The following is a 24,240-nucleotide window of genomic DNA, read 5'->3' as shown; positions in this document are numbered from 1 at the left end:
TTGTGTCAAGATTTCAAGTTACTCAGAAGCAACGTTGCCAGACTGTTGTACTCTGCCTCTCATGTTTGCCGATTTCCGACCCAAAAACTGCTTTCATCACCCAAATAACTGCCTTCATATATGGTTATCGTTTAAATGGTTAATTATTGGCGCTTCTTGGCAACAGTTATGGGCCAGAAACCAGTAAATACGCGGCTCTGAGTACGATAATCTGGCAACGGTGCTCAGAAGTTGAAGTCCAAGGGTCCCGCCTCTTGTTGGACAGCAGTGAGCCAGGTGTGTGACGGGTGACTGGAAGGCTCACCCACCCGAACCACCTCTGTTGGCTCATCGTGGCTAGCATATTTTTTTAAAGTTTATAAGTACATAATGTTATTTTTGTTTTACAGTGGAAAAAGTATGTGTATAATGTACAACATGGCACTTGTAATTCATTTATGATGCAATATTTTTGTAAGAAATAATTTTATTGAAGCACTCCCTCAGAAGGTATCCAATATCTTTAACATGGTAGAGTCTATAGTCAAGAAAAGGTCAGATACAGTTGTGGCTTTCCATTGCCCTTGTTTAGTTCATAAAGGTGTGGTAATGGTGGGGAAGTCAATGGTACAACAGAAAGGGTTGACAACACATGATGCTCCTTACATGAGAAAAATCCCTTACTCTTTATTCGTTTATTAAAAGTATTCAATTTATTAGTGATGGTGGTGGTGGTGTGTGATAGTACAGGTCACATTACTGGTGTGGTTGTGGTGAAGCTTGGTGGAATGATCACACACGTTGCCTGAGAGGGCAGACCGCAAGAAAAAGCCAAGACCGGGAAAGGTAGTTACAGAGTGGAAGGCTGGGCTGATGTGGAGGAATGTTACAGGCTGATAATATAAACTAAGGCTGGATCTTACCCAAATTAAAGCCACAGTTTGAATTTACACCTTTGATGAGATATATCAAGTGATGAAGGTCTTGGTCTCAATATTTTACACAAAAATGGTAGTGTGACTCATTTCACAACCATTTCCCTGTCTGTTGTCATTTTCTTGAGTCTGCTGAACCCTCACACGGCCTGGTAAGTGGGCTGGTGTTGCACATCCTGGTAAAAGCATTTCTACACTTGTCACCATTCTCCTGTAGCTAACCCATGTTGGCTGCACCTGCCTCCCTGAAGCTAGTGAGTAGTATGTTTCCTCCATCCCTCCAGGAGTGGCCGCCCTACCTGACAGCCCAACTTTTGCCTCATTGACAGAGTGGCGGCTAAACATGCACATCCTTCTGGGTAGGATAAACAAAACTGCTGATTTTAATAACATTTTATATTCTAGTCAAAATCTAGTCAAATAAACAATGCAAATTTTATTATCTTGGGTTAGTTTTGGGTATATGATACAAACTTGCCCCGCCCGACCACCCCACCCCCCACCCTCGGCCGGGCTCGGGGCACAAAGCATTTTACACAAATTGTGCAAATCTATGCTACGTGTTCCATAAAAAACTTTACAATTTGTTATAATCCATTTTTATCCGTCTCCACGGCTGACAGCCATGCAGACAGACCTTCACTCCCTGCTGGGTGGTGGTGCTGCCCTGGCGTGGGTGTGGCTGCCCCGCCCTCCACCTGCCCACTGCCTCACTACTCTCCGCCACCCATCCCAACATACACACTCTTCCCACCCTCCCTAGTCTCCGCACCTTTGGCTTTACAGTTTACCTCCACTAACTCTTCCCCATCACACCCATCCACTTCAATCCCCACTGTCATTCCCCACTTTACCTAGTCTCCACCCTTTTGACTCCACATTTTCATCCCCACCTGCTGTCCTCCCCATCATACCCACCCACTAATAGCCACCAAATCCTCCTGAACATCCACTCATCCACAGCCAAATACACAGTTAACTCCACCTCTCTACCCATCCCTAGCATCATCACCATCTGTCTCTTGCCACCTTCAATCTCCGCCCACTCTTCACTATACATTTATTACATCCACACTGTCACTATCCATTCACTAACTACTCCAACTCAGCTATCACTCCACTGCCTCTATTGTTTTCTCTATCCTGTCCTCTCTTACCACTCCTCTTCCTCCTCTAACCCACACAATTTCTCCTCAGTACCCTCATCCAGTTCCTTCTCTAGCCTATTCACCCTCTCTCTAGTCTTCACCCAGTTCCTTCTTCCTGTCCCAGTCATCCGTAAGCATCCAGTCTCTACCAAGTACTCCCTATGGCCCCCCTCCTCCTCTTCACTTCCTCACTTCACTCCTCTTTACATATCCAGTCATCCGTTACCGCAAAGTTTCAACTCATCACCCCTTCAATCTATATCCTCCCACTCTGCCCCCATTCACCCCATACCCACCCACCTATTTCCTACTCTGCCCCCCATTTCCACCTACCTTTTTCCTACCCTGTCCCCCATCCACTCCATTTCCACCCACCAATTTCTTACTCTGCCTCCCATCCACTCCTTCTACTCACCTATCTCCCATTCTGCCCCCCACCCACCCACTACTCTGCCCCTCATTCATCCCATTTCCACCCACCTATTTCCCACTCCACCCACTTCCCGCCCAGCTGTAGTGCCACACCCACCTAGGCCTGCCCCAGCCCCCAGTCCTGGGTGACGCTTAGCTTCACCCTCATAACCTCACACCCGGAGAGCACCCTTAGTCCTTGGCCCCGCCCGCCCCGCCCACACAGGCCCCAAGAAAACGCAAGCCAGGAAGAAACCGGGACATTCCTAAAGATAATGACGGTAATAAATAAAATATAATAACAGTAACAATTTCCCCTTACATATAATAAAAGTCTCGTTAATTTCCTATTGTCTGATGAGTTTGAGCAGTGACCCAGTGTGCGTATCGGGAAAATATCAACATCCAGCTTGCTTGAACATTCAGCTCTAATTTTGTGAGTAGATGGGCTGTTAACAAGTCGAATCCAAGATGTTTTGGGTCCCTACAAAGGTCGGTCTAGGGGCCGTATTGTAAGTCCAATCCGTGAAGTTTCGAGTTCCTACAGAGTTCGAGATGAATAACTGAAGGGACCCGAAACTTCTCGGATTCGACGTGTAATACAGCCCCTAAACTAACCTTTGTAGGGACCTGAAACTTCTTGGATTTGACTTGTAATACGGCCCTATGTGTTCCTCCCTGCTGAAAAGAGGTAAATGACATGGGGGTCAATCATGAGATATCACTTGCCTCACATCGACCAACTATCCAGGCATTCTGAGGCAGCTTTTCAAACTAAAATTCAGACGTTGTGGCATTATGGTCATTTTTTTTCACACGTGTGCCGAGGAAAAATGCAGCAACACCCGACTTCGATGACAATTTTCTCGTTTTTTTGTGCAAGTCGCTTACCTCACTTCAGCAGGAGCGTCATGTATAAGCATTCTGATGAAAAACCTGACAAGTTGTAGGAAATAAAACTTTTTACCATCTTCTTTTAAACTATTGTATGTTTATGCTAGCACTAACTCAAGTAAATGCATGAGAAAAATATAAGTTACCACAGCCAATAGCAGTTTCAGAATTACTTTAAAGTTGATAATTTACCAGTCAGTAATAACTAGAATATGACCTTATGTTGTTGTTGTTGTAAATATTATCAAGTTCTCATAAAGCTAAGACAAATAACAATCTCCATTGTGTATGTGTGAAAGAAAAATGCACAAACATGATTTTTTTACACTATCAAATAAGTCAGTGCCAAAGTCTTCTTGGATCATCTCACTCTTTCACTCCAGCACATCACTCATCACTACACGACACACTACACATCCTCTACCACACCGACTCACCACAACACACCACACCACATCACACCCTTCACCACACCACGTAGCTAGCTCACTAGGTCGCACAAAAGCCCCTTAAAAACTTTTCTGTTGTCACACAGATCAATGGTGAGATAAGATGTAAAGCAGGTCAGCAAGGCAGGCCGGGGCGGGGCAGGGCGGGGCGGGGTGGGGCAGCTTGTCTTCTAGAGGGGCACTTTGGTAGGTTAAAAAAAATGTATATATAAACACTGCTACACGAAAATTCAGGCTCGTCTATGAGGCGGCACACTTGTCACTGTCATATATATATTTATATTATATATATATATTTATATATTCACTGGGCCGAGTTTGCAACGGCACGGCGTCACGGCACTATGTACATCACAAAACTGATTTCTTTGGCACCAAGGACCAGCACGGGGCCGAGCCCATCACACCCACGGCCTCAGTCCGAGAAGGAGGAGTTGTGGTGGGCAAGATTCGTGGGCGTGGTCGCACTAAAGGTGGAGTTGTGCCTAGTCTTGCGTGAGCCGTCCTCCCGCCCGGCTGCCTGCTTGGCTGCGTTCAGCGCCCTCGTCTTATCAAAGTCTATCTGGGCGTAGCCTTTGCACATGCCCTGGGGTGAGCAAGACCCCGAGGGGCTGGTTGGGGGCACCACGGAGGAGTCAGAGCCATGGTCAATCTCTAGCACAATGTAGTTGATCTGTTGATTGTGGTCTGTGTCCGTCGTGGTGGTGGTGCCTGAGTGGGAGGAGCCCGAGCCCGGCGCAGTGGGCTGGCGTGGCGGCACTACCGGCACCACCGACACCTCCTTCTGCTGCATGTTGACGTATGTGTGTCTGCTCTCCGGCCCCACGTTCACGTACACCTGGTTAGGCGGGTAGGGCGGGGGCAGGTGGGAGATGGGTCGACGCATGTGGTTGAGCTGTGATAGGGTCCAAGATGGACACGCCTTGTCCACGTGGTTCATGCAGGCAGAAGGGGGGAGCGAGTCCCTAGTGTCGTGGCCCGGGGTGGGCGGTGGCTCCTCCGCCCCAACCAGGCCGTCGTAGCTGCTGTCGTACAGCGGCAGCGGTGGCTGGCCCAGAGGAGTAGGCGGAGAGACAGGCGAGTGGATGGGTCCCACCGACCTGTACATGCTCGTCCCGTAGGCTGCCGCCCCACCCACGGCATCCATGTTCCCGGCCCCTCCCGCTGCCACACTGTTTCCCGGCGGCCCCACATTGTTGGGGATTCGGGGGTGAGTGGGACGCTGCTGGAGGGGGTCCAGGTAGCCCTCAAATTCAGGGGCCCCAGGGACTGGGTCCTCATGGGGAGGCAAGGAAGGCATGGTGGGCAGGATGGGCAGGGCTGTTCCCAGTTCCCGGGAGGCGGCATCTTCGGTGATGTTCTGGATCTGCAACTGCAGCATGTTGAACAGCGCCTCCGCCCGCCTGCACTTGAAGGCATAGATGCCCGGGCCAGTGGGGCAGCGCCGCCCACTCTCAAAGCTGAACAGCTCTGCGTCAAAGCCATATCGGCGGAGGCAGCGGAGGGGCCAGCGGATGGCCGCCTTGCCCCGCTGGTGCAGCACAAGGTCGGCCTCCGTCACCTCCAGCTTGGCTGGGCTAAAACGGTGGCCCACCTCGTCCACATTGACCACCTGGAAGATGTTGGCGTGGCGGTCGTTGATGTCCGGCTTGCTGGCCACACACCCCATGCTCCTGCCTGCAATGCAACACTCAATTATTGATGTGCTTCTCATGAAGTTTGATGGAAAGATATTTAGAACCTAAGACATATTGACTCTGCCATCACAACCACCATCAACGAAACCAATTAACCATGCCTTAAAAAACAGCTCAAAAAAAGACAAATCAGCCCAGTGATTGTTAAGAAAGACTAACACTACGACGCTTAACTAAGCTGGCATAAATCTATATTTCAAACTAGTTTTCCAGAGTAGTGTTATCCTATTATGAGTATACTAATTGGAAAGGTGAGTAAAATTTGTTCCTTGAAAATCCTTCCTATGATAGCCTATCTATCCTATCCTGCCCTATCTATCCTACCCTATTCTATCCTGTCCTGTCTATTCTGCCTATCCTGTCCCCTGGCTCATATTAATTGTTGAATCTATCCTGTCCTATCCTATCCTATTCTGTCAGTCCTATCCTATCCTGTCTATCCTGTCACTTGGCGAGTACAAATTGTTGAGTCTATCCTATCCTATCATTTATCCTATCCTGTCCTATCTATCCTATCCCTTGGTGCATACTAACTGTTGAGTCACCAGTCCTATCCTACCATATCCTATCATGTCTATCCTCTCAATCCTATCCTGTTTATCACATCCTGTCTATCCTATCCTATCCCTTGGCCCATACAAATTGTTCAGTCTATCCTCTCTATCCTATAACTTGCCATCCTTCCCCTGCCTCACTCCACCCTTGCTGTGATCCCTGTGGCAGACTTGAGCTCCCATGACTGAAGGAATCCTGTACTACAATGGTCATCTAATAATAGCTGCTGCGAGTGGGGGTTCAGCATGACAGGCAGGAAGGGGTAGACAAGCAGATGAAGTTTGTGTCATGTGCTCTTGTGTGTGTGTGTGTGTGTGTGTGTAAATTCATGATGATATAGTTTTATGGTGTGTTTCATTTTCTATTGAGGTATGTATTGTATATTTGTGACGCATTGACTGCTTTACACACACACACACACACACACACACACACACACACAGGGGGCATATCCAAAGGGGGGGGAGGGGCAGAGGGGGTTAAGGTAATGGTCTCTCCCCCCCAAGTCCTCATAAGCTATGGGGCGTACGGTATGCAAAGAGAGAGAGGGGGGGGGGGGGTCAAGGGTCATACTTCCTTCCCCCAACTACGAGTCCTCAAGAGCGGGGGGCGGGAGAGGGCTATCTCCTCCCCCCCACCAATCCCAAAATGAAGGAACTTTTTTTTTTATCCCTAAGAGAAACCTAAGTTACTTTATCTTATCTACACGTGGCTATTGAAAGTTCCGGTCTAGCAATGCTGTTCTTCATTCATCAGTGTAAATTATATAAAAGAAAATAATAATAAAATTTGTATACTGATTAAATAAATAGCTCATGGCTGGCCCTCTCGTTGCCCCGCCCCTGCCAACACACACACACACACACACACGTACATAACCAGTCAAGCACGCACGCACAACCACTGCCAAAGGTCACACACACACACACACACACACACACACACACACAATAGACCTTGGTGACATTTTCATTAAACAACCTTCGATTACACAAAATGTCAAATACATCTAAATAGCTACAATGAGACCAATCACATCCTCATTATAACCACCAAACAACCAAACACACATTACATCATTTCCAACTATCAAAAGGGAAGGAAAAAGAAGGAAGGATGGAAATTCTTCATTAATTGGGTCACTAAAGAAAAACGTAAGCTGTTAGGAGGGGACAACCCTAAGCAAACACTATAGTCATGTTTGTGGCAAGCTGGAGGGAGGGAGAGAGGGAAGAAGGGGTGGAGGAATGGAGGGAGAGAGGGGAGAAGGGGTGGGGGAGGGAAGAAGGGGGTACAATCGTCTATGGAGGGGATCATGTTTGCTCATGTCTCACTCCATTTCCCCCTCTATTGTCTTCCTGTTTGTGCGTGTGTGTGTGTGTGTTAATATGTATGGGGATGTCTTATGTGTGTGAATGTTTTGGTGTTTGTGTGCGTATGTGTGTGTGTGTGTGTGTGTGTGTGTCAGAATCTTCATGCTTTTTTAACCAAACGGAAATCTCTGAGTAATGAGAAAGACTAAAAAACATTATAAATACAAAACAATACACATTGCAAAACAGGTAGCAAGCATACATTATCACATACAAACAAAAGAAAAACGCAAAAAGAAACTTATCTAGCCTTATATCGACTACTCATCCTTCTCTTCCTCCTCCTCCTCTCTCTCTCGACTCCTCCCTCTTCTTCCTCCATCCGCCTTTCCCTCCATGCCCCTCCCCTTCCCTCCCTCACACACATCTCCATGCACCTGGCTGCGACTTCCGGTGTGGTAACCCTATCAAGTCCCACACCTTCCAACCCTGCTCTCCCACGCCACACCTTCCCCCACACCTGTCACGCATCCCCACCTCACCTGTCCTTGAGCCCCCCAAATGACACACCTGTAATTTAGCTGCACCACCTCACATCTGTCTGTCCCCTTCATGCCTAACACTTGTCTCTAAGGTTACTTCACTACTCTCTCTACACACACACACTCACACCTGTCTTTCTATCTCCACATCTAACTTTTTTTTTTAACTTCTCTATAAATTATAGTCTCACTCTCTTTGTTTCTATTTCCTAAGGACAGTTATGATATTCTTTTTTAGGTGTATCTGTGCAAATCTCTCTCTCTCTCTCTCTCTCTCTCTCTCTCTCTCTCACACACTCTGTGTGTGTGTGTGTGTGTGCTTATCTCCTAAATATGAGGGTAAACTGTCTCAAATTCTCTTTTTATTGTTCAATTGTGCCGGCATACACACACACACACACACACACACACACACACACACACACACACACACACATACATACACAGAGAGAGAGAGAGAGAGAGAGAGAGAGAGAGAGAGAGAGAGAGAGAGAGAGAGAGAGAGAGAGAGAGAGAGAGAGAGAGAGAGAGAGAGAGAGAATAAATAAACACAACACAATGATATACAAAAGGAAATGAGTAATCAAGTTTAAAGTAATCCAAAGATGCAGCCAAAATGGAGGAGGAAAAGAATTTGGATGAAGAAGAATGACCTAGATGGGAGGAGTGTGAAGGGAGGAAGGAAGGGTGGAGACTAAAGAGAGGGAGGGAGAAAGGGAGGGAAGGAAGAAGGGAGGGAGGAGAGAGGGTGAGCAATTACAATGAAAACAAAGAATGAATCATCTTAAAGGCCTTAATAACAAGTCTAGCCTACACCACCAACACCAACACCATAAATGTCATTGCAACCACCAGTACAGCCACCAATACCACCCCTGTCACATTACCATTACAAAACAGAGATGCATACTACAGCATAACCATTGACACTACTATAAAATAATGCAATAGAAAGCAACATCTATATAAGTCCATTGTTTGTTTATGCAAGCACTTACATCATCATTATCATCATCACCCTTGAGTCTTAAGTTTAATAATATGATAATCACCACCATGACCTCCATCACAAGCATGACTCAACAAGCACTGCCACCACCATCATTTGCATCACCCCCAGAGCCATATTATATCAACACCACAACCACCACCATTATCATCACTATGCCTACAGTACTCCAATACCACCATCACCTACATCACACCCATATAACAACTGCCATCATCACCACCACCAGAATCATTATAATACAACATCTCCACCTCATTATCATCACCTCCATCACAATCATGACTCAACTATCATCACCACCACCACCATTCTCATTACCACTATATTCATTCTACTATAACAGCTGATCAACACCTCAACCATCACCATCATCACCACCATACCTAATATATTACATCACCACAACATCCACAATACTCCAACAAGTGCATATAAGCCCATATAACAACTGACATCATCACCATTCTCATCACCACCACCAAAGGCATTATAATACAATATCTTCAGCTCATTATCATCACCATCATCACCTACAATACAATTATGACTCAACTATCATCACCACCACCACCATTTTCATTACCACTATATTCATTCTACTATAACACCTCAACCACCACCATCATCACCACCATACCTACTATATTACATCACCACAACATTCACTACCACCACAATACTCCAACAAGTGCATCATGAACCACCAACCCATCATCACCACCACCACCACCACCTTTCAATACCACATGTCCATCCACACCACCACCACCTGCACACTCTCAATACCAAGACATTCAAAAGCTGCTGCAGGTTCTCTATTCTCTCTCTTCCTCATCACCATCACAACACACACACACACACACACACACACACAACAGCTCAGTGGTGACTCCATGTCTGAGGAATGCAAAAGTGTATAATGTTTTACTAGCATGGTGACACACTGTAAAGAATAATGTTATGAATTCCTTCCTTTTTTTAAGATAACAGAAAGAATGATGTATGGATGCACATGCTAAATTTATATATGACTGCTGCTTGTTTCTACTACTACTACTATTACTACTACTACTACTACTACTTACTACTACTACTACCCTCCTCCTCCTTACTCCAATTGGCCAACAAGCTCTAATAAAACCAGTTACGAGATGCCCAAAATGACACACACACACACACACACACACACACACACACACACACACACACACACATAACAACCACACGCAATCATAATACACCAACACATACAAAAACAAAGCAAAAAAAAAAATCTTCATGACGTAAGAAAGAGGGGAGGCTGAGAGGGCAAAAAGGGAGGGAGGGGAAAGTCGGGCACGGAGGAGGATGGGGTGACCAGGTATGAGGTATGAGGTGATAGGTACGAGGGGGATGCATATCACTCACCTGGACCTCACATTGGGGTGGTGCCGGGCAGCCTGCACACCGTGGGACAAACACTGAATGGTGTGTGGAGGAGGAGGAGGAGGCGGGGCGTGTTTGTGGAGGTCGGTGAGGCTGTGGTGTCACTCAGAGAGGCTGATGTCAGTCTGCGGTGGCGTCTCGGACTCACGGTGGGAGTTCGCCTAGTGCCCAAGGCCATGGCGAGACTGAGAGGAGGTGCTGGGCGGCGGCGGCGGTGATGAAGAGCGGCTCGCGAGGGGAGGAGAAGGCCCGTCCCTGCCACCTCCGCCATCACCACACGCTAAGGAGCCACCTCTCCCCTCACTGCTCCAAGGCTCCCACCCCCGCCGGCTCCTGCTCCACACACATCAGCTCCACACTCATCGGCTCCACACAAAGGCACATCCAGCCGTGATATATAACAGGAGGACAGTAGAGGGGGGACTTTAGACACCGCTCCCCTCTACATTGGTCCACTGGTAGGCGAGGGGGACACCAACCACCCTACTGCGAGGACCCTGCTGGACCCACGGCTGCCACTTCCACCACACCGACCACTGCTTTTTGACGGGCGTTACCACCCCACCGCAGGCATTCCGGGTCCTCTCTCACGCTACTCGCGACCTCCGGAGGCTCGTGTGGCAGGGCGGGGGCCTCGGTGTGGGTGCGGGGCGCTAGGGGAGAGGTGGAGGCGAGGGTATTGACGCGGCTGGCGGGAACTGGCATCATCAGTACACGCAGTCTCCCCCGGGCTGCGCCGACCTGACCGCCCCTCTCAAACACCACAACCTGCATCAACTACCACCTTCAGACATCCATTCACCCCCTGCAACCACAACTACTACCACAACCACCGCTACCAGTCACCCCCCCATACCCCCTAGCAACCACAACTAGTCTCCCCGGAATGCGCAATCTCACCGCCCCTCTCAAACACCACAACCTCCATCAAACACCGCAACCACCCAACTACTACCACAACCACTGCTACCAGTCACCCCCCCTATACCTCCCAGCAACCACAACTTGTCTCCTCGGAATGCGCAATCTCGCCCCCTCTCAAACACAACAACTTGCATCAACCACCGCAACCACAACCACCGCTACCAGTCACACACCCTATACCTCCCAGCAACCACAACTTGTCTCCCCAGAATGCGCAATCTCACCGCCCCTCTCAAACACCACAATCTGCATTAACCACCGCAATAACCACCTCCTGCACCCCACAGCAACCACAACGATCACCGCCAACCACGTATCCTACCACCCCTATCAACCACAGCTTCTGGTATTGCAATCTCCCCTCACCGCCCTTCTCAATCACACAACCTGCATCAACCAACACCACCACCACCCTCTATATAGCCTACACCTCCATCAACCACAGCATTCTGGTATTACAGGGATCAGCTCTTCGAAGTACTGGTCCCTCCCCACCCCCAGCGACACCTGCCACCTCTCTTTCAGCTGTCCACCGCCTTCAGCACCACCGTTACCGTCATATGTAGACACTTTTTCCTGCATTATCCCTTCCCCATGATCGCCTAACCCTATTATAAGAGTACCAGGAAAGGGACTCACAGGTTTTCGACCCTCATCAAAGTCCCACATCCAAGGAATCCTTCGGGGGAGATAGCCAGGTGCCCTTGGTGGGACTGACTCCCGTACGCAGTAATACAGTACCATATATAATGCAATTGACCCTCCGATTGAAACGACTATCTTACAACACGTACATGAATAACAGCAAGTGGGGTTGGTTGAATGCACCGCCTTTTGTATAAGTATGGAAATATGATTGTAAATAGCACAGACCCTAATGCATATGTGAAACGCACTTGCGTGATGACATCCGCCAGGGCGACGCCTACACCCAGGGAGTCTGAGTCATCCCTGCAAGCCACCGTTTTCTTCAGCTCACGTAAAAGGAGGAAATAGACTGGATATCTATATTAATGGACTGAATTTACACTCTGTGCTATATATAATCAGTTTCTTGTGTTATTTATTTTTCATATTCCTGCCGAGAGCCACCAGGAACATTCTAACTGCGTCACCGAAGCTTCCACCAAGAAGCTGCTGCAGGATGGACTTGTTTCTGCAAAGGGTCCCTTATGCGCCGAGGGAAACAGAGTAATTTATCCCTGATCCATTAAAATACATCAGCAGGAGTGGACCCCACTATGAAGATGTCCAATACACGTTTAGAGGAAATAAAAATATCCCTCTACCACAATTGCTATAGCTGATCGAGTAACACTAGTCATTGCGTGACGTATATAGAGCTAGACTTATGTGGATCGAGGAGGTTCCTATATCTAAGAAGTCCTAAAGCTTATTCCCGCGGAGCCCCAGAAAGACAAGAACTGGCCCTATATAGTGGGGACGAGTTCTTGGTACAAAATTAATGGGGCCTAGCTGACATTGTGGCACTGCACTGTGTATTAGAACCCTATACTCCGGAACATAGGGTAAGGGTGACATCCACGTTACCACAGTTGACCTTCCTTAAATTGCCTTCCATCTATCGACCAACCGGAACAGCAAAGTGAGCTGGTTGCCGACTGAATTTCCCATAGGTTGTGTTAAATTCGAACCTATAGGCCTGCTGATTCATATATAGCTAGGCGTGCCAATTACTGCACTACGAAGGCGACATATAGGACTACCTCAGCACCTCACTCGTCTTGGAATCGTAAAAATTCTCTCCGCATTGATCCCCATGAATTTCTTGTGGCGTACATCAAACTCAGGACTTCCTATGATTACAGCTCCAACCACCATTTTTCGCCTTTGCTGTCGATCACTGTGCTCCAAGCTTTACTTTTCGCGACCTAGTTGGAATCTACCATCGCGAACCTGGCACAATAGGTACAGGAACAGATCCAGCGTTTTTATTTAATTAATTAAAGTGGCGACCTCTAATTAAGCTATCTCCCAAGAGTCGTACGATCAAGTGCAATTACCTTTGAAGAACCCTGCCTGAAGGAGAGAATAGAAAGATATTTATACCATTAGAAGAGCATAAGTTGATGAAGTAGGTAATTGATTATATTGATTTCATTAGGCAATTAATGGTTGGAAGAGAATTAAAGTAGCAATTTCCTTATAATTTCCTTTCCAATTTTATGTCTCAAAGTACAAGAGAAATCTACAACTTACCGTGGATACCTCATGAAGATACACGCAGATACTTATATCCATTGTGGTTCTCTAACTTGCAATGTTGTTAGAACAGTTAGATGAATTGTTCATATAAAGGTAAGGAGGGGATCGAGCGGGTAATGATCAAGCGGGCAATTCCAGCTTGATGGTTTGGATATTAGCCATATTTCTGAGGCTATTAATTGTACGTCGTAAAGGCACAAAATTTTACGAGAATATACATAAAAGAACATTGTCTTCCTCTGATTTTTTTATGACAAGGAGAGATGGCTATAATAGCTGGCTAATTACGGAGAAGGCTACCCATTACAATATCCAGCTTGTTCTCATGACTTTTGCATCGCTTTTGCGTTGCTCATATCCAATAAATAAGTATCATACAACACACACAGAATAAAAGAAATAACCTAAAATACAAAAACAGAATCTTTCCCGCGCGGCATGACGTTAAAATTTCCCGCGTGACGTCACGACGCTTGTAAACAACACACACACACACACTCAGTGACCCGCAGAGGAGTGTCCAGTGACCCGCCCAGAGCCTCGTGCAGGTGTGTGGGGCTCATTACGTAGGGACAGGTGTGCAGTGAGGTGTCCTGAGGTGTCCGTGTGTCTCTGTGTCCCGTCAGCAGGGTGTCAGGGCGGGCAGGGGCACAGGAAGGGGGCCGACTGGTCTACTCTGCGGGAGGTGTAATGGGCACCTAATTTCTTTCGGCGTGTTTTGTTTGTATGTTCGTGTGTGTGGTGTGGAGGTGTTGGGGTTAGCTGTATGCCGGGAGGTGTTCTGAAGGGCGTGTGTGTCTTGTCAGCAGGGCGGGGCAGCAGGCAGAGGCAGGCAGCGGTGGCTAGGGTGTGGTGGGATGGACAGTCGTGGGCAAACTCTAGAATTGCACCCAACTTACTCTGGTGCTTATTTATTAGTTTTCTGATATATTTCCGTGTGCTAATCATCACTATGATGACAACATCCATTGCAAAATACTTGCTGCTCAGATTTGAATAACTTAGCAGTGGTAAATTAGAAATTAACTAATAGGTTACTTTTTATCAAATAATATTTTTTCAGCCCATAATACATATTTATATCAAGCAGTGAATACAGTTCATCACTGTTAAAAATCAGGTGACAAGACTGATTTATGTTGTGATCTCGCGCCTTTTAACCCATTTTGAGATTGAAAAGTAAATTTTAATTGTGTTTAAAATAATGGTGAGAAATTTGTTGAATTTATTTTCATTGATCAATGGTTTTTACCTACACAACCATTCCTCTGTGACTCCAGACTCACTTATTTCCTTTGCCTTCCACAGCCCACCAGGATGTTGCGCAGGGGTGGGAAGCGCATCCGTATGGATGAGCCTCCCCCAGAGTATGATGCTCCCCCCATGACCCCCATGACACCCGCCTCGGAACTACAGGAGCCCTACACCCCGTATACCCCGTACACACCGGCGGCTGAGACGCCCCTACACCAGTGAGTATTGTAACAATAGTATTGTGGGTGGTAATGGTGCATTATTCAAGCTCAACGCACCATGACTGCCTAAGAAATGAAGGGACATTCAACACACTAGCTTTACTGTTGACTCTGAGAAGGATTACATTCATATGGGAGTAATATGCATCTTTTTCTGGTTCTGTTTGATGTTTATTGAAAGCGAAATATTTGTGCTATTTAAAAGACCTTCCTTATAACCAAGCAACAAACATATGATGATACCCATTTGTGCAATGTACAAGTATGTTTTTCCTATTGTAATTGAATATTTATTGAAAGTTAAACATTCCTCATTATTAAGAATATAAATTGCCAATAGTTAAGATGCATTGGGGTTACAGTGCAGTTGTACTTTACATATATTTGAACTTTATTGATACTTCACAAAAAATAAATATATATACCAATGAAAACTGGACAGGAACTATTAATAGATGAGGGAAGAAATTCACCCTTATTGCTGCCATTTAACAGAAGAGTATTTTTAGGAGAGGGAAAGGACTGTGGGATATGGACAGTAGCTGGCTTGGTAGTGTCGGCGAGGTCACTCAGAGCCTGGAGTAGGTCTCTCGTCGCACCACCATGTCCTGGGTGATGTCCTTTATTGTGGCACATCCTAGGAAAGGGAAGGGGCTGATAGTTTAGACCTTGTATTCTTACACAGTTGAGTGATACTCATAATGGTTCATATATCATATTACGGTATATTATCTTATGAATTCTGTTGATACAGCTGCATATGGTTAGGCATTACATTTACCTAGTGTGTGTTTGTGTGTCAATATTTTTAGCTATGCAAATTTTTTTACATGTATCCTGCTACCTGGATATCACACTGGCCTTCTGTCCCAGGGTAATGGATTATTCCCCACCACAGGCTCAAGAGCCAATGTTATGGAGATGAGCACTGAGGCCATGCACAGCTTTAGCATTATGCTCCTGTCTTTACCTTTACTTCTATAACACACTTGGTATCAGTGAGAGCAATCACTGAACCACCCCTGCCTCAGACACTTGGCCTGCACCATGCTATAGCCATCCTTGCCTTGGAGTCTTACCTGACAGTGCCATGACAGAGTCCAGTTCTGCCTTGAGGGTGTTCAGCACAGCCTCTGCCCCCTCCTCGCCCCCACAGGCTAGTCCCCATATCAGGGGGCGCCCCATGAATACCTGTATGGCAGGAGAGAAGTGTGTTGCATATTAGAGGTTCCTACACTACTACGTAATTTCAGTTAATTTACGCTGGTGTGAATATGAACCTCAGTTTACGAGAGCTGTTTACCACTGAGCCATGGGCAAATTGACTATATTTAGGCTCCCAACATTAGAGCAGACTGGGCTTAGTCACGATATGCAAGGGATGATGTAATTATTGATATGTAGCATTGTTTAGAAAATCTGTAAATCAAGGATGCGTGTACTTTCGATTATCTCTCAAACATTTTTGAAATATCTCCTAAACTACTTCCTTGAATAAATACAAGCCCAGACTGATGAACAAATTAGGCACTGACCATCTTGGCCCCAAGAGCCAGGGCCTTGAAGATGTGTCCTCCCTGAGAGAAGCCCCCGTCCACGTACACCTCACAGCGGTCACCCACAGCCTTCACCACCTCAGGCAGGGCTTCCATCTGGGGCAGGAGAGCAGCAGGGAAGGTGGAAGGGAGGGGAGTCAGGCATCAGTGAAGGAAGTTATAATACTGGATAAAGAAGTATATGTATGAGAAGCCATCTTAAGTCACAGAAGTTAAAAGTTTGGGGCTCTTATTCTTTCCCTCATGTTTTTGTTAGTATCCTTTGCATTTTGTGGTTATTTATGTCATTGCTATTTGTAATACAAGGTTTGTTGTACGTACTAGGTATTTGTATGAGGTAGATTTATGTATTTGGATATCCTGAGAATTAAAGCTAGAGAAGAAAAAGTGTAACCCCTCCCCCCACACACACACCGTTGGGGGGACACCATCCACTTGCCGTGCGCCATGGTTCGACACCCATATGGCTGCAGCACCCGCCTCCACGCCCAGCTTGGCATCCTCTGCTGTCAGGATGCCCTTTAGCACTAGGGGCAACCGGGAGATGCTGTTATAAAAGAAATGGGTTCGTGAGGAAAGCTGGGGAGAAAGAGATGTGTTGGTCTGGGGAGCTGTGTTGTAGTGCATAGGAGGAGAGGTGTTGGTTATGGTAGTTGTGTGTTGCTGAGGAGGATGAGGGTTGGTCTTGAGTGATAGGAGGGTGATTGATAAGTGTGGTGTTTGTCTAGGGAGCTGGTTGATGATGGGTATAAGGTGTGTTGGTTAGGGGAGCTGTTTGGTGCTGTACAAGAGTGATCTGGTTGCTCTTGGGGTTGTCAGGTTTAGTAAGAGGGTAGTGGGAGAATGGAATAGACTCAGCTGTCACGTAGTGAGTGCGGGAACAATAGCTTGTTTTAAGAGTAGACTCGATAGCTACATTGATGAGGATGACAGGTGGTAGAGGGGGAGAATCTGGAGCTGCCTTGTGTAGTCCAGTTGGCCTCTTGTAGTCTCCCTGTGTTCTTATGCTCTATGTTCTTATGTCTGATGCAGGAAGAATGAATGATGGTCTTGGGGTCGTGAGAAATCGTTCGGTGTTGGTGGCATGTTTTAGAATAGGGGATGTTTATGGGATATGTAGAGTGTGTATGTGTGTGTATAATTCACCCACAGTCCGATCATGTGCTGGACTCATGATTCCCAGCCAGAACCCACCCAGAGAGATATTTAGAGCATGTTAGTTGATCTCTGCATTGGTGCCAGTGTCACAGAGCTGCAGACTCACACCTTTTAAGCCAGGCCACATCTTGCCAGGTGAGGCTTGGGTCAAAGAGCGAGGCCACGTACTCGTTGATGCCTGAGCCGCCCGCTGATGTGTTGATACGGCTGAACTCATCTTTGCCTTGAAAGTTGGCCATCCTGATGGGGAGACAGAACACAGTCATACTTATAGAAGCCTTGAAATGCAGGATAATCTTGAGTCACTAATAGGAGACTCCTGCTTCATTCCCATAAATCATGAATGCCAGGAATAGATAACTTCACCAGACTCACCTAAGATGAGGGGGAAGAACAAATCTGTTTCTGATGTCGGCACGGCGGATGCCAAATGATGGTGCGTCCACAGTGAGGACCAGCACTGAGAAGCCAGCAGCCTCGGCACGCCTCACCAGGGAAGCTGTGACCTCTCTGGAAAGTGTGGAAGGGGAGAGAGATATATTTGTCAACAGGGTATAGGGGAAATCTATAAAATTCTTGAGGCATACAAGGATGGAACAGTGAGCCTTAGACATCATGCATATACCAGAGAAGTTCCATGAAAAAAGAGGTATTGGATAGGGCAATGCCATTTTACCAAAGCTGTCATCGAAATCAGAAATTTCTAGGCACAGGACAGAAACAAATTGAAATCCTGTAGAGAGAGAGGCATATGTCCTACAATGGTATGATACAGATTAATGATGATAGAGTGCAAGTATGATGGTGATGGGCCCCACCTGTCCCTGTAAATATAGAGTTGGAAGAAGCGCAGTGTGTTGGGTGCACCCTCGGCCACCTCCTCGATGCTGGATGTGGCAATGGTGCTCAGGGTGAAGGGAGCTCCCACCTTCCCGGCAGCTGTGGCAAAGATTTATTTCTAGCTGAACTTGTCCTTCGTGTGATGTTTACGAAAGGCTCATCTCAGCAGGAGGGTCATGTTTTACTTCATATATGAAAAGAAATCTAAGCTACGTAAAAGTGCAAGGTTTGAATTGGTGCATTTCTTTTTATTTGATGGTGTTTTGATGTGTTTGACGATGCTATGTAATATGCAACATTTGAATTTGTTTATTGTTTTATACATAATGCCGTGAGAGTCATGAGTACATAGGTAGCAATATTTTCACTCGTATTAGAAGGTATGAGAAACCTTCCAGTGGCATTAGTAACAAACCCTTTGCCGTGGCCACCTCCCCTTCAGGGTGAGCCATTCGCTGCATGGCTGTCGGGGCCACACCAAAGGGCACAGCAACCTTGTGGCCCAGCAGGGTGGTTGCCATACTGCGCTTTGACACATCCCGGAGGAACCGGGGTCGAATGTACCACCTGGGTGAGGAGAATCATATGGTGTTACATGTTACTTAATTTCTCTACAGCTAAGAAGATAGTATGAACATGTAAGAACTATGTAACCTCCCATTGAAGTTGCATCCCTAACCTCACACATTCACTCCTTATGATGAGCTCCTTGACCTATTACAGTCTCAACTGACTGATCTTAGTCTTTTGTTTTTTCTCACACAATATCCCTCTGCTACCTGCATTTCCTCCTTCCCATGTCTTAAACACATTTGCAAAGGAAGCATTGAAACACATTGATCCCCAAATTTAATGGTTCTATCATTGCAACTCTATTTTCTTTGCTGGCATTCTTTCATAATTTGTATTGTCTATGGCCTGTCTCCCTATACCTCAAAGAAAAAAGGACACCCATCCAGCCCCTTGCATATAGCTGAAAGCCTGTCTAGCATACCTCCAAGAAAAACTAATACCCTACCCAGCCAGCCTCTTGCTCTCTCCTCATACCTCATCATGGCATCCTTGTTTTCCTGTAGAGTCTCCTGGTCGAGGGCGCCGGATCGGTAGTAATCTAGAGCATTTTTGGGCAGGCGACGGAATGCCTCCCTTTGGTAGTCTTCCACACCCACCAGTGGTTGTCCGTTCTTACTGCTCATACTGGTGGCTGCAAGGAATGGGGTTATGGAAGCAGGGGTAGTGTAGGGATAGAGGGATGTACTGGAGGGAAGTTTTCAGTGTAATGTTGTTGCTTTTTTTGTGGTGATATGTCAGGTTTGCTCCATTTATTTATCTTAATTGATTGGAAGGGAGATGGTTGTTTGAAGGTTTTGTCTCCCTTAATTCAACTAGTGATGGCTTTTTTTATGTTGACAAGATGTAGAGTGTTTTTTTATTGCTTTTCTACATCTCTAGCTAATACTGTTGAGTAAAAGTAGATATAAAAAGAAGACAACATGAAATTGACTCAAATCCTGTATACCACGACTGGATAAACACACACACACACACACACACACACTCACACACACACATAAATAATTCAAGCAAGGTTGGAGAGAAAATCATTACCTGTAGTTGAGTGGCTCAGACTTGCCATCAGCACCAGCAGCAGCAACAATAGCTTGATGGGTTGTGATGAGGAATATTTTGCTAGCTGATAACCTTTTTGACCTTGGGCACAGCTGTGTTCCAACTTGTGCTTCCCTGGCTTCTGCCACTCACCATCACCACCACCTCATGATAGGATAGGAGAAGATAGGCAAATGTTGACATGAATTTTGCACACCAAGATTAGAGATACTATTTTATTTGCATTATTAGTTATTGGTTTTATTATTTTCATTATGTTTTAGATTATTATTTAGTTTTGTTTGGCTACTCTTTACTTTTTGATTTTGTGGGAGCGGCGAGTAGTGGGCTTTTTTTTTTTTTTTTTTTTTTGTACTCTTTGTTGCCCTTGAGCCGCATCCTTTGATGTAAAAAAAAAAAAAAAAAAAAAAAAAAAACCCCACCGTAAATTAGGTAAAGGAAAAATGGAGAATATAGTCGACATACACTAAGCTTCACATTTCATTATAGCACATACAGTATCCATCTTTTTGACCTCCGAGCTTGTAGTGAATAAGAACACATTACCCCGGGATACAGGGCAGGTGTGACTTCCAGGTTCCCACAATTTACCTTTCCCAGGTTTTCTCAGGTGTTACCCATTTAATAATCAACACAAAAGAGAGACTGGGATTCAACCTGGACCAGTGAATTTTTTTGTGATATTCCGTTTAAAAAGACGAAACATATGACATAGATTCTAGTTATGTCTAGGTTTGTTGACTGGGAAATACTAACCTCCAAAATTCAATGCTATCCTTGTGTCCCTTCCTCAGCCCTGATTACCAGCTAGGGTATGGGCAGCCCCCGTATGACCAGCCCCCCCCACAGCCCCAGCCAGCCCCACAGCCACACCAGCTCTACGGCCACCAGGAGTTCGACCAGCCGCCGCAGCAACAGGTCTACCAGCCGCAGCCACAGCAACCACAGCAGCAACAGCAACCACAGCAGCCGCCATACCAGCAGCACTATGAACAGCAGCCGGCAATCCCAGCACAACCACAGCAACCGCCACAGCAGCAGCCGCCACAGCAACCAACACCACCACAGCCACAGTATCATCAGCCACAGCCCACTCCGGTACAGTGATCTTGTTTTTTTTCTTTGATCGATAGAAGGGATGGAAGAGTAGGCTGATTGATGATTGGTTTTTAAGATAGATATTATTAACTGGTTGATTGGTAGACGACATTGTTTTCATCGGCCCATCCAACCCCATAAGGGAAAATAAGGATGTATAATGAAGAGAAGATAGGTAGATGGACTGATTTTTGTTTTTTCTAGAGTAGTCAGGACTTTTCATACCATTTCTGATTAGTCTTTTTTGCATTTATACATCACTTCGTATTTCAGAGCAGTAGTTTTTTTTTTGTTCGCATTGCTTTTTTGTTTGCCTTTATTTGCTTCCTCTGACAAAAAAAAAAAAATAAAAAAAAAATAGTGATAGTACTAGGATTCGTTCTCCCTTCTTTGCTTCCTCTTTTTCTTCTTCTTCCTCTTCTTCTCATTATTCTCCCATTACGATTAAAAAAAAAAAGGTGGAAGACTTACCCCAACCTCCCTACAACCTTCCGCAGGCACCAGTGGAACCAGACCCAGAGATGGACGTGGATGCAGAGACAGAGGAGCCCGAGGAGGAGATGGAGCAGGACGCAGACTCGGATGCGGAGGCGCCGGAGGAGGAGGAGGAGCCACAGATGCCCCAGAACTACGAGCCGATCCCCCGCCTCACCATCTCCATCCGGGGCCGAGGACGAGGCCGGGGCAGAGGCAGGATTGGTGAGGCTTGGGGCGGGGAAGGGTGGGAAGGGGGAGGGGGTGAAATAGGGGTAACTACTCATATTGTAAGGTCTCATACATAGTTAAATGGAGTGACCTTTTTGTAATGTTGGGTCTCCATTATGCTTGAATTTTAACAGACTTTCTATTCAGTGTGAGGGTCTTTAGTAGCTTGTAAGTTGTTAGGGCAGGAGTAAACCATGCATAATCTGTTCAGTATAGCTTCATAAAGTGCCTCCCTTCCCTCTTCATTTTCCCCATTCAGTATCCCTTAAGTATTGAAAGCATTATGTCCATCACTTATTCTCTGCTCCTCTTCAGCCACCATCAAGAAGATTGGCGACCAGATCGTCTCTGAGCCCCGCAAGAGAGGTAGGCCTGGACGGAAGCCAATCACGGAACTCATGGCTGAGGATGAGACTTCCCTGTACTTCATCGTGAGGAGCGGCCGGGCGATTCTGGCGGTGAGTTGACGGCTGTTTTGTGTTATTGTTGTTCATCTCCTGTTATGCTATTTGTATTGTGGATTTGTTGAATTACTATGGCTGTTTATCTTTTGTTACGTCCCTTTTATTTGTGGTGGATTTGGCCAATTTTTATAACTTCATCTTTTTTCAGGTTTTTTATTGTTTTCCCAGCTATTGTTTACTTCATTTATCTCTTATATAGTTATCTCTTATTATCTTTATATGTGTATCTCTTACTTTATTATGTATTATTATCTTTATCTCTATCTTTTATTTATTTCTCTTATTTGCCTCTTCACTGTAACGTCACCCTCTTCATGAAACACAGCAGGAGAGTGTTTGTTCTCACCGAGCGCTTCCTCCCTTTGCAGCAAGTGGTTGATGACTGGATTGACGCCTACAAGGAGAACCGAGACGCCTCGCTCCTCCAGCTGATGCAGTTCTTCATCAATGCTGCCGGGTGTAAGGGCAAGATCACCTCCCACATGCAGGCCACCATGGAGCACGCCGAGATCATTCGCCGCATGACAGAGGAGTTTGAAGAGGTGCGTTTGTGTATGTGTGTTTACATGTGGATTAAGGCTTTGAACTCTCACAATATATATTTCCACAAAGGAGAAAAGTTGGGTTCCCATGAGTGCTTTTCACATTCCTGGTGCAGAAGCCTCGTCATGCTATCACAAGCCACTCCTGGTGAGGTATATAAGGGAAGTGAGGAGGGTGCTGAAGCCCTCTAAAGACCCTTCCCATGTCCTCACTAACCATTTCCCTCATAACTTGTCTCTGTAGGAACAGCGATCAGCGGGCTTTTTTTAACACTTTTTTGTTGCCCTTGAGCTGGTTCTTTAGCTGTAAAAAAAAAAAAATAAATAAATAAATAAATAAATAAAATCTAGACTCTGGAAAACACCCATGGAAATACCCACCACAGCTCTACGAAAGCCTTATCAAATATGGGTGTGTAAGCTCTAAAATGTTTAAGAATATGAGCCTAAGAGTCAAACGTCACCCTTTAACTTATGCCCTGAAGGAAAAGAGGTCTAACAAAGGATGAAATTGCTAGAGAAATTACCACATGGCCTTTTGTGAGAAGTCTACCAGTATCCATAGAGGAGCCTTAATAGCTCTTGGTTGAGGGTTGTGTGTGTTTGTGCGTGTTTTTTTTTTTTACAGGAGAGGAGGCAGCTCAAGGGAAATAAAGAAAGAAAAAGAAAAAAACCCCCACTGGTGCCTCTCCTGCCAATAGTATACAGTAAATGAAATCCAAAATGGGGTCAGAATCATTTGGACCATAGATCATCCCTGTGTTCCCTTGCAGGAGAGTGGCGAGTACCCCCTCATCCAGAGTGGGCAGCACTGGAAGAAGTTCAGGAGCAATTTCAGCGAGTTTGTGCAGCTGTTGGTGAAGCAGTGCCAGTACTCCATCATCTATGACCAGTACCTCATGGACAACGTCATCTCCCTCCTCACTGGTCTGTCCGATTCGCAGGTCCGAGCCTTCAGACACACCGCCACACTTGCTGGTAGGTTGTTATCCCCCTGTGCACCTCCTCCATTTATTGCATTTTACTTGAAAGCTCATCTTTCCTCTCTTCAAATGAACTGACCTATCTCTTTCTCTTGCTTGTAGGTTGTTATTTCCTTGTGTACTGCCTTCCTTATCGCATTTTACTTTAAGGCTTTTCTCTGTCCTTTCAGTAAACTGGCTGATATGTTTCTCCATTCCAACTGTCTGCCTCTATTCTTTCCTTCTTTCATTACACATATCACTGCCTTCCTTCTTCATGTTTCTCCAGTTTATCTTTTAT

At 46.0% G+C, this 24,240-nt stretch overlaps 3 protein-coding genes across 5 annotated transcripts in view; 1 reads left to right on the top strand and 2 right to left on the bottom strand.

The window, feature by feature from the left end:
• Positions 1–1,292: 1,292 nt before the first annotated feature.
• LOC127008286 (atrophin-1-like) lies at positions 1,293–10,491 on the bottom strand. Its single transcript, XM_050880092.1, has 2 exons — positions 10,343–10,491; positions 1,293–5,493 (listed from the first exon to the last, which is right to left on the bottom strand). Exon 2 carries the CDS (start codon positions 5,483–5,485, stop codon positions 4,232–4,234), a length of 1,254 nt encoding a protein of 417 aa, XP_050736049.1. The 5' UTR covers positions 5,486–5,493; positions 10,343–10,491; the 3' UTR covers positions 1,293–4,231.
• Positions 10,492–10,596: 105 nt separating this feature from the next.
• Positions 10,597–24,240, top strand: part of LOC127008284 (cohesin subunit SA-2-like) — a 29,223-nt gene continuing 15,579 nt past the window's right edge. For 2 of the 3 annotated variants that reach the window (XM_050880087.1, XM_050880085.1), the window contains exons 1-7: positions 13,915–14,058; positions 14,819–14,982; positions 20,963–21,266; positions 21,764–21,965; positions 22,287–22,429; positions 22,804–22,977; positions 23,751–23,955. In XM_050880087.1, coding sequence (XP_050736044.1) covers positions 14,828–14,982; positions 20,963–21,266; positions 21,764–21,965; positions 22,287–22,429; positions 22,804–22,977; positions 23,751–23,955 — 1,183 coding nt within the window. In that variant the 5' untranslated portion in view covers positions 13,915–14,058; positions 14,819–14,827. Of the gene's footprint in view, positions 10,739–13,914; positions 14,059–14,818; positions 14,983–20,962; positions 21,267–21,763; positions 21,966–22,286; positions 22,430–22,803; positions 22,978–23,750; positions 23,956–24,240 lie in introns of those variants that run through there. The other variant, XM_050880086.1, reaches the window with a different exon arrangement.
• Positions 15,099–20,315, bottom strand: LOC127008287 (uncharacterized). The gene is made up of 10 exons (XM_050880094.1): positions 20,148–20,315; positions 19,587–19,743; positions 18,955–19,106; positions 18,518–18,638; positions 18,075–18,209; positions 17,808–17,939; positions 16,956–17,088; positions 16,521–16,637; positions 16,065–16,176; positions 15,099–15,622 (listed from the first exon to the last, which is right to left on the bottom strand). The coding sequence occupies exons 1-10, from the start codon at positions 20,173–20,175 to the stop codon at positions 15,555–15,557; spliced, it is 1,155 nt and encodes a 384-aa protein (XP_050736051.1). The 5' UTR covers positions 20,176–20,315; the 3' UTR covers positions 15,099–15,554.

The sequence above is a fragment of the Eriocheir sinensis genome, chromosome 37, assembly GCF_024679095.1.
Source record: "Eriocheir sinensis breed Jianghai 21 chromosome 37, ASM2467909v1, whole genome shotgun sequence".
Classification (NCBI taxonomy): domain Eukaryota; kingdom Metazoa; phylum Arthropoda; class Malacostraca; order Decapoda; family Varunidae; genus Eriocheir; species Eriocheir sinensis.
The sequence above is the reverse complement of the archived record's forward strand: the minus strand, read 5'-3'. Positions and strand labels throughout refer to the sequence as shown.

Coding starts and splice junctions, on each gene's coding strand:
- LOC127008286 (XM_050880092.1), bottom strand. CDS start 5,485: ATGGGGTGTGTGGCCAGCAAGCCGGACATCAACGACCGCCACGCCAAC.
- LOC127008287 (XM_050880094.1), bottom strand. CDS start 20,175: ATGGCAAGTCTGAGCCACTCAACTACAG. Junction 18,210..18,517: donor CTCTATATTTACAGGGACAG/GTGGGGCCCATC, acceptor CACACTTTCCAG/AGAGGTCACAGCTTCCCTGG. Junction 16,638..16,955: donor TGGATGGTGTCCCCCCAACG/GTGTGTGTGTGG, acceptor CTCCTGCCCCAG/ATGGAAGCCCTGCCTGAGGT.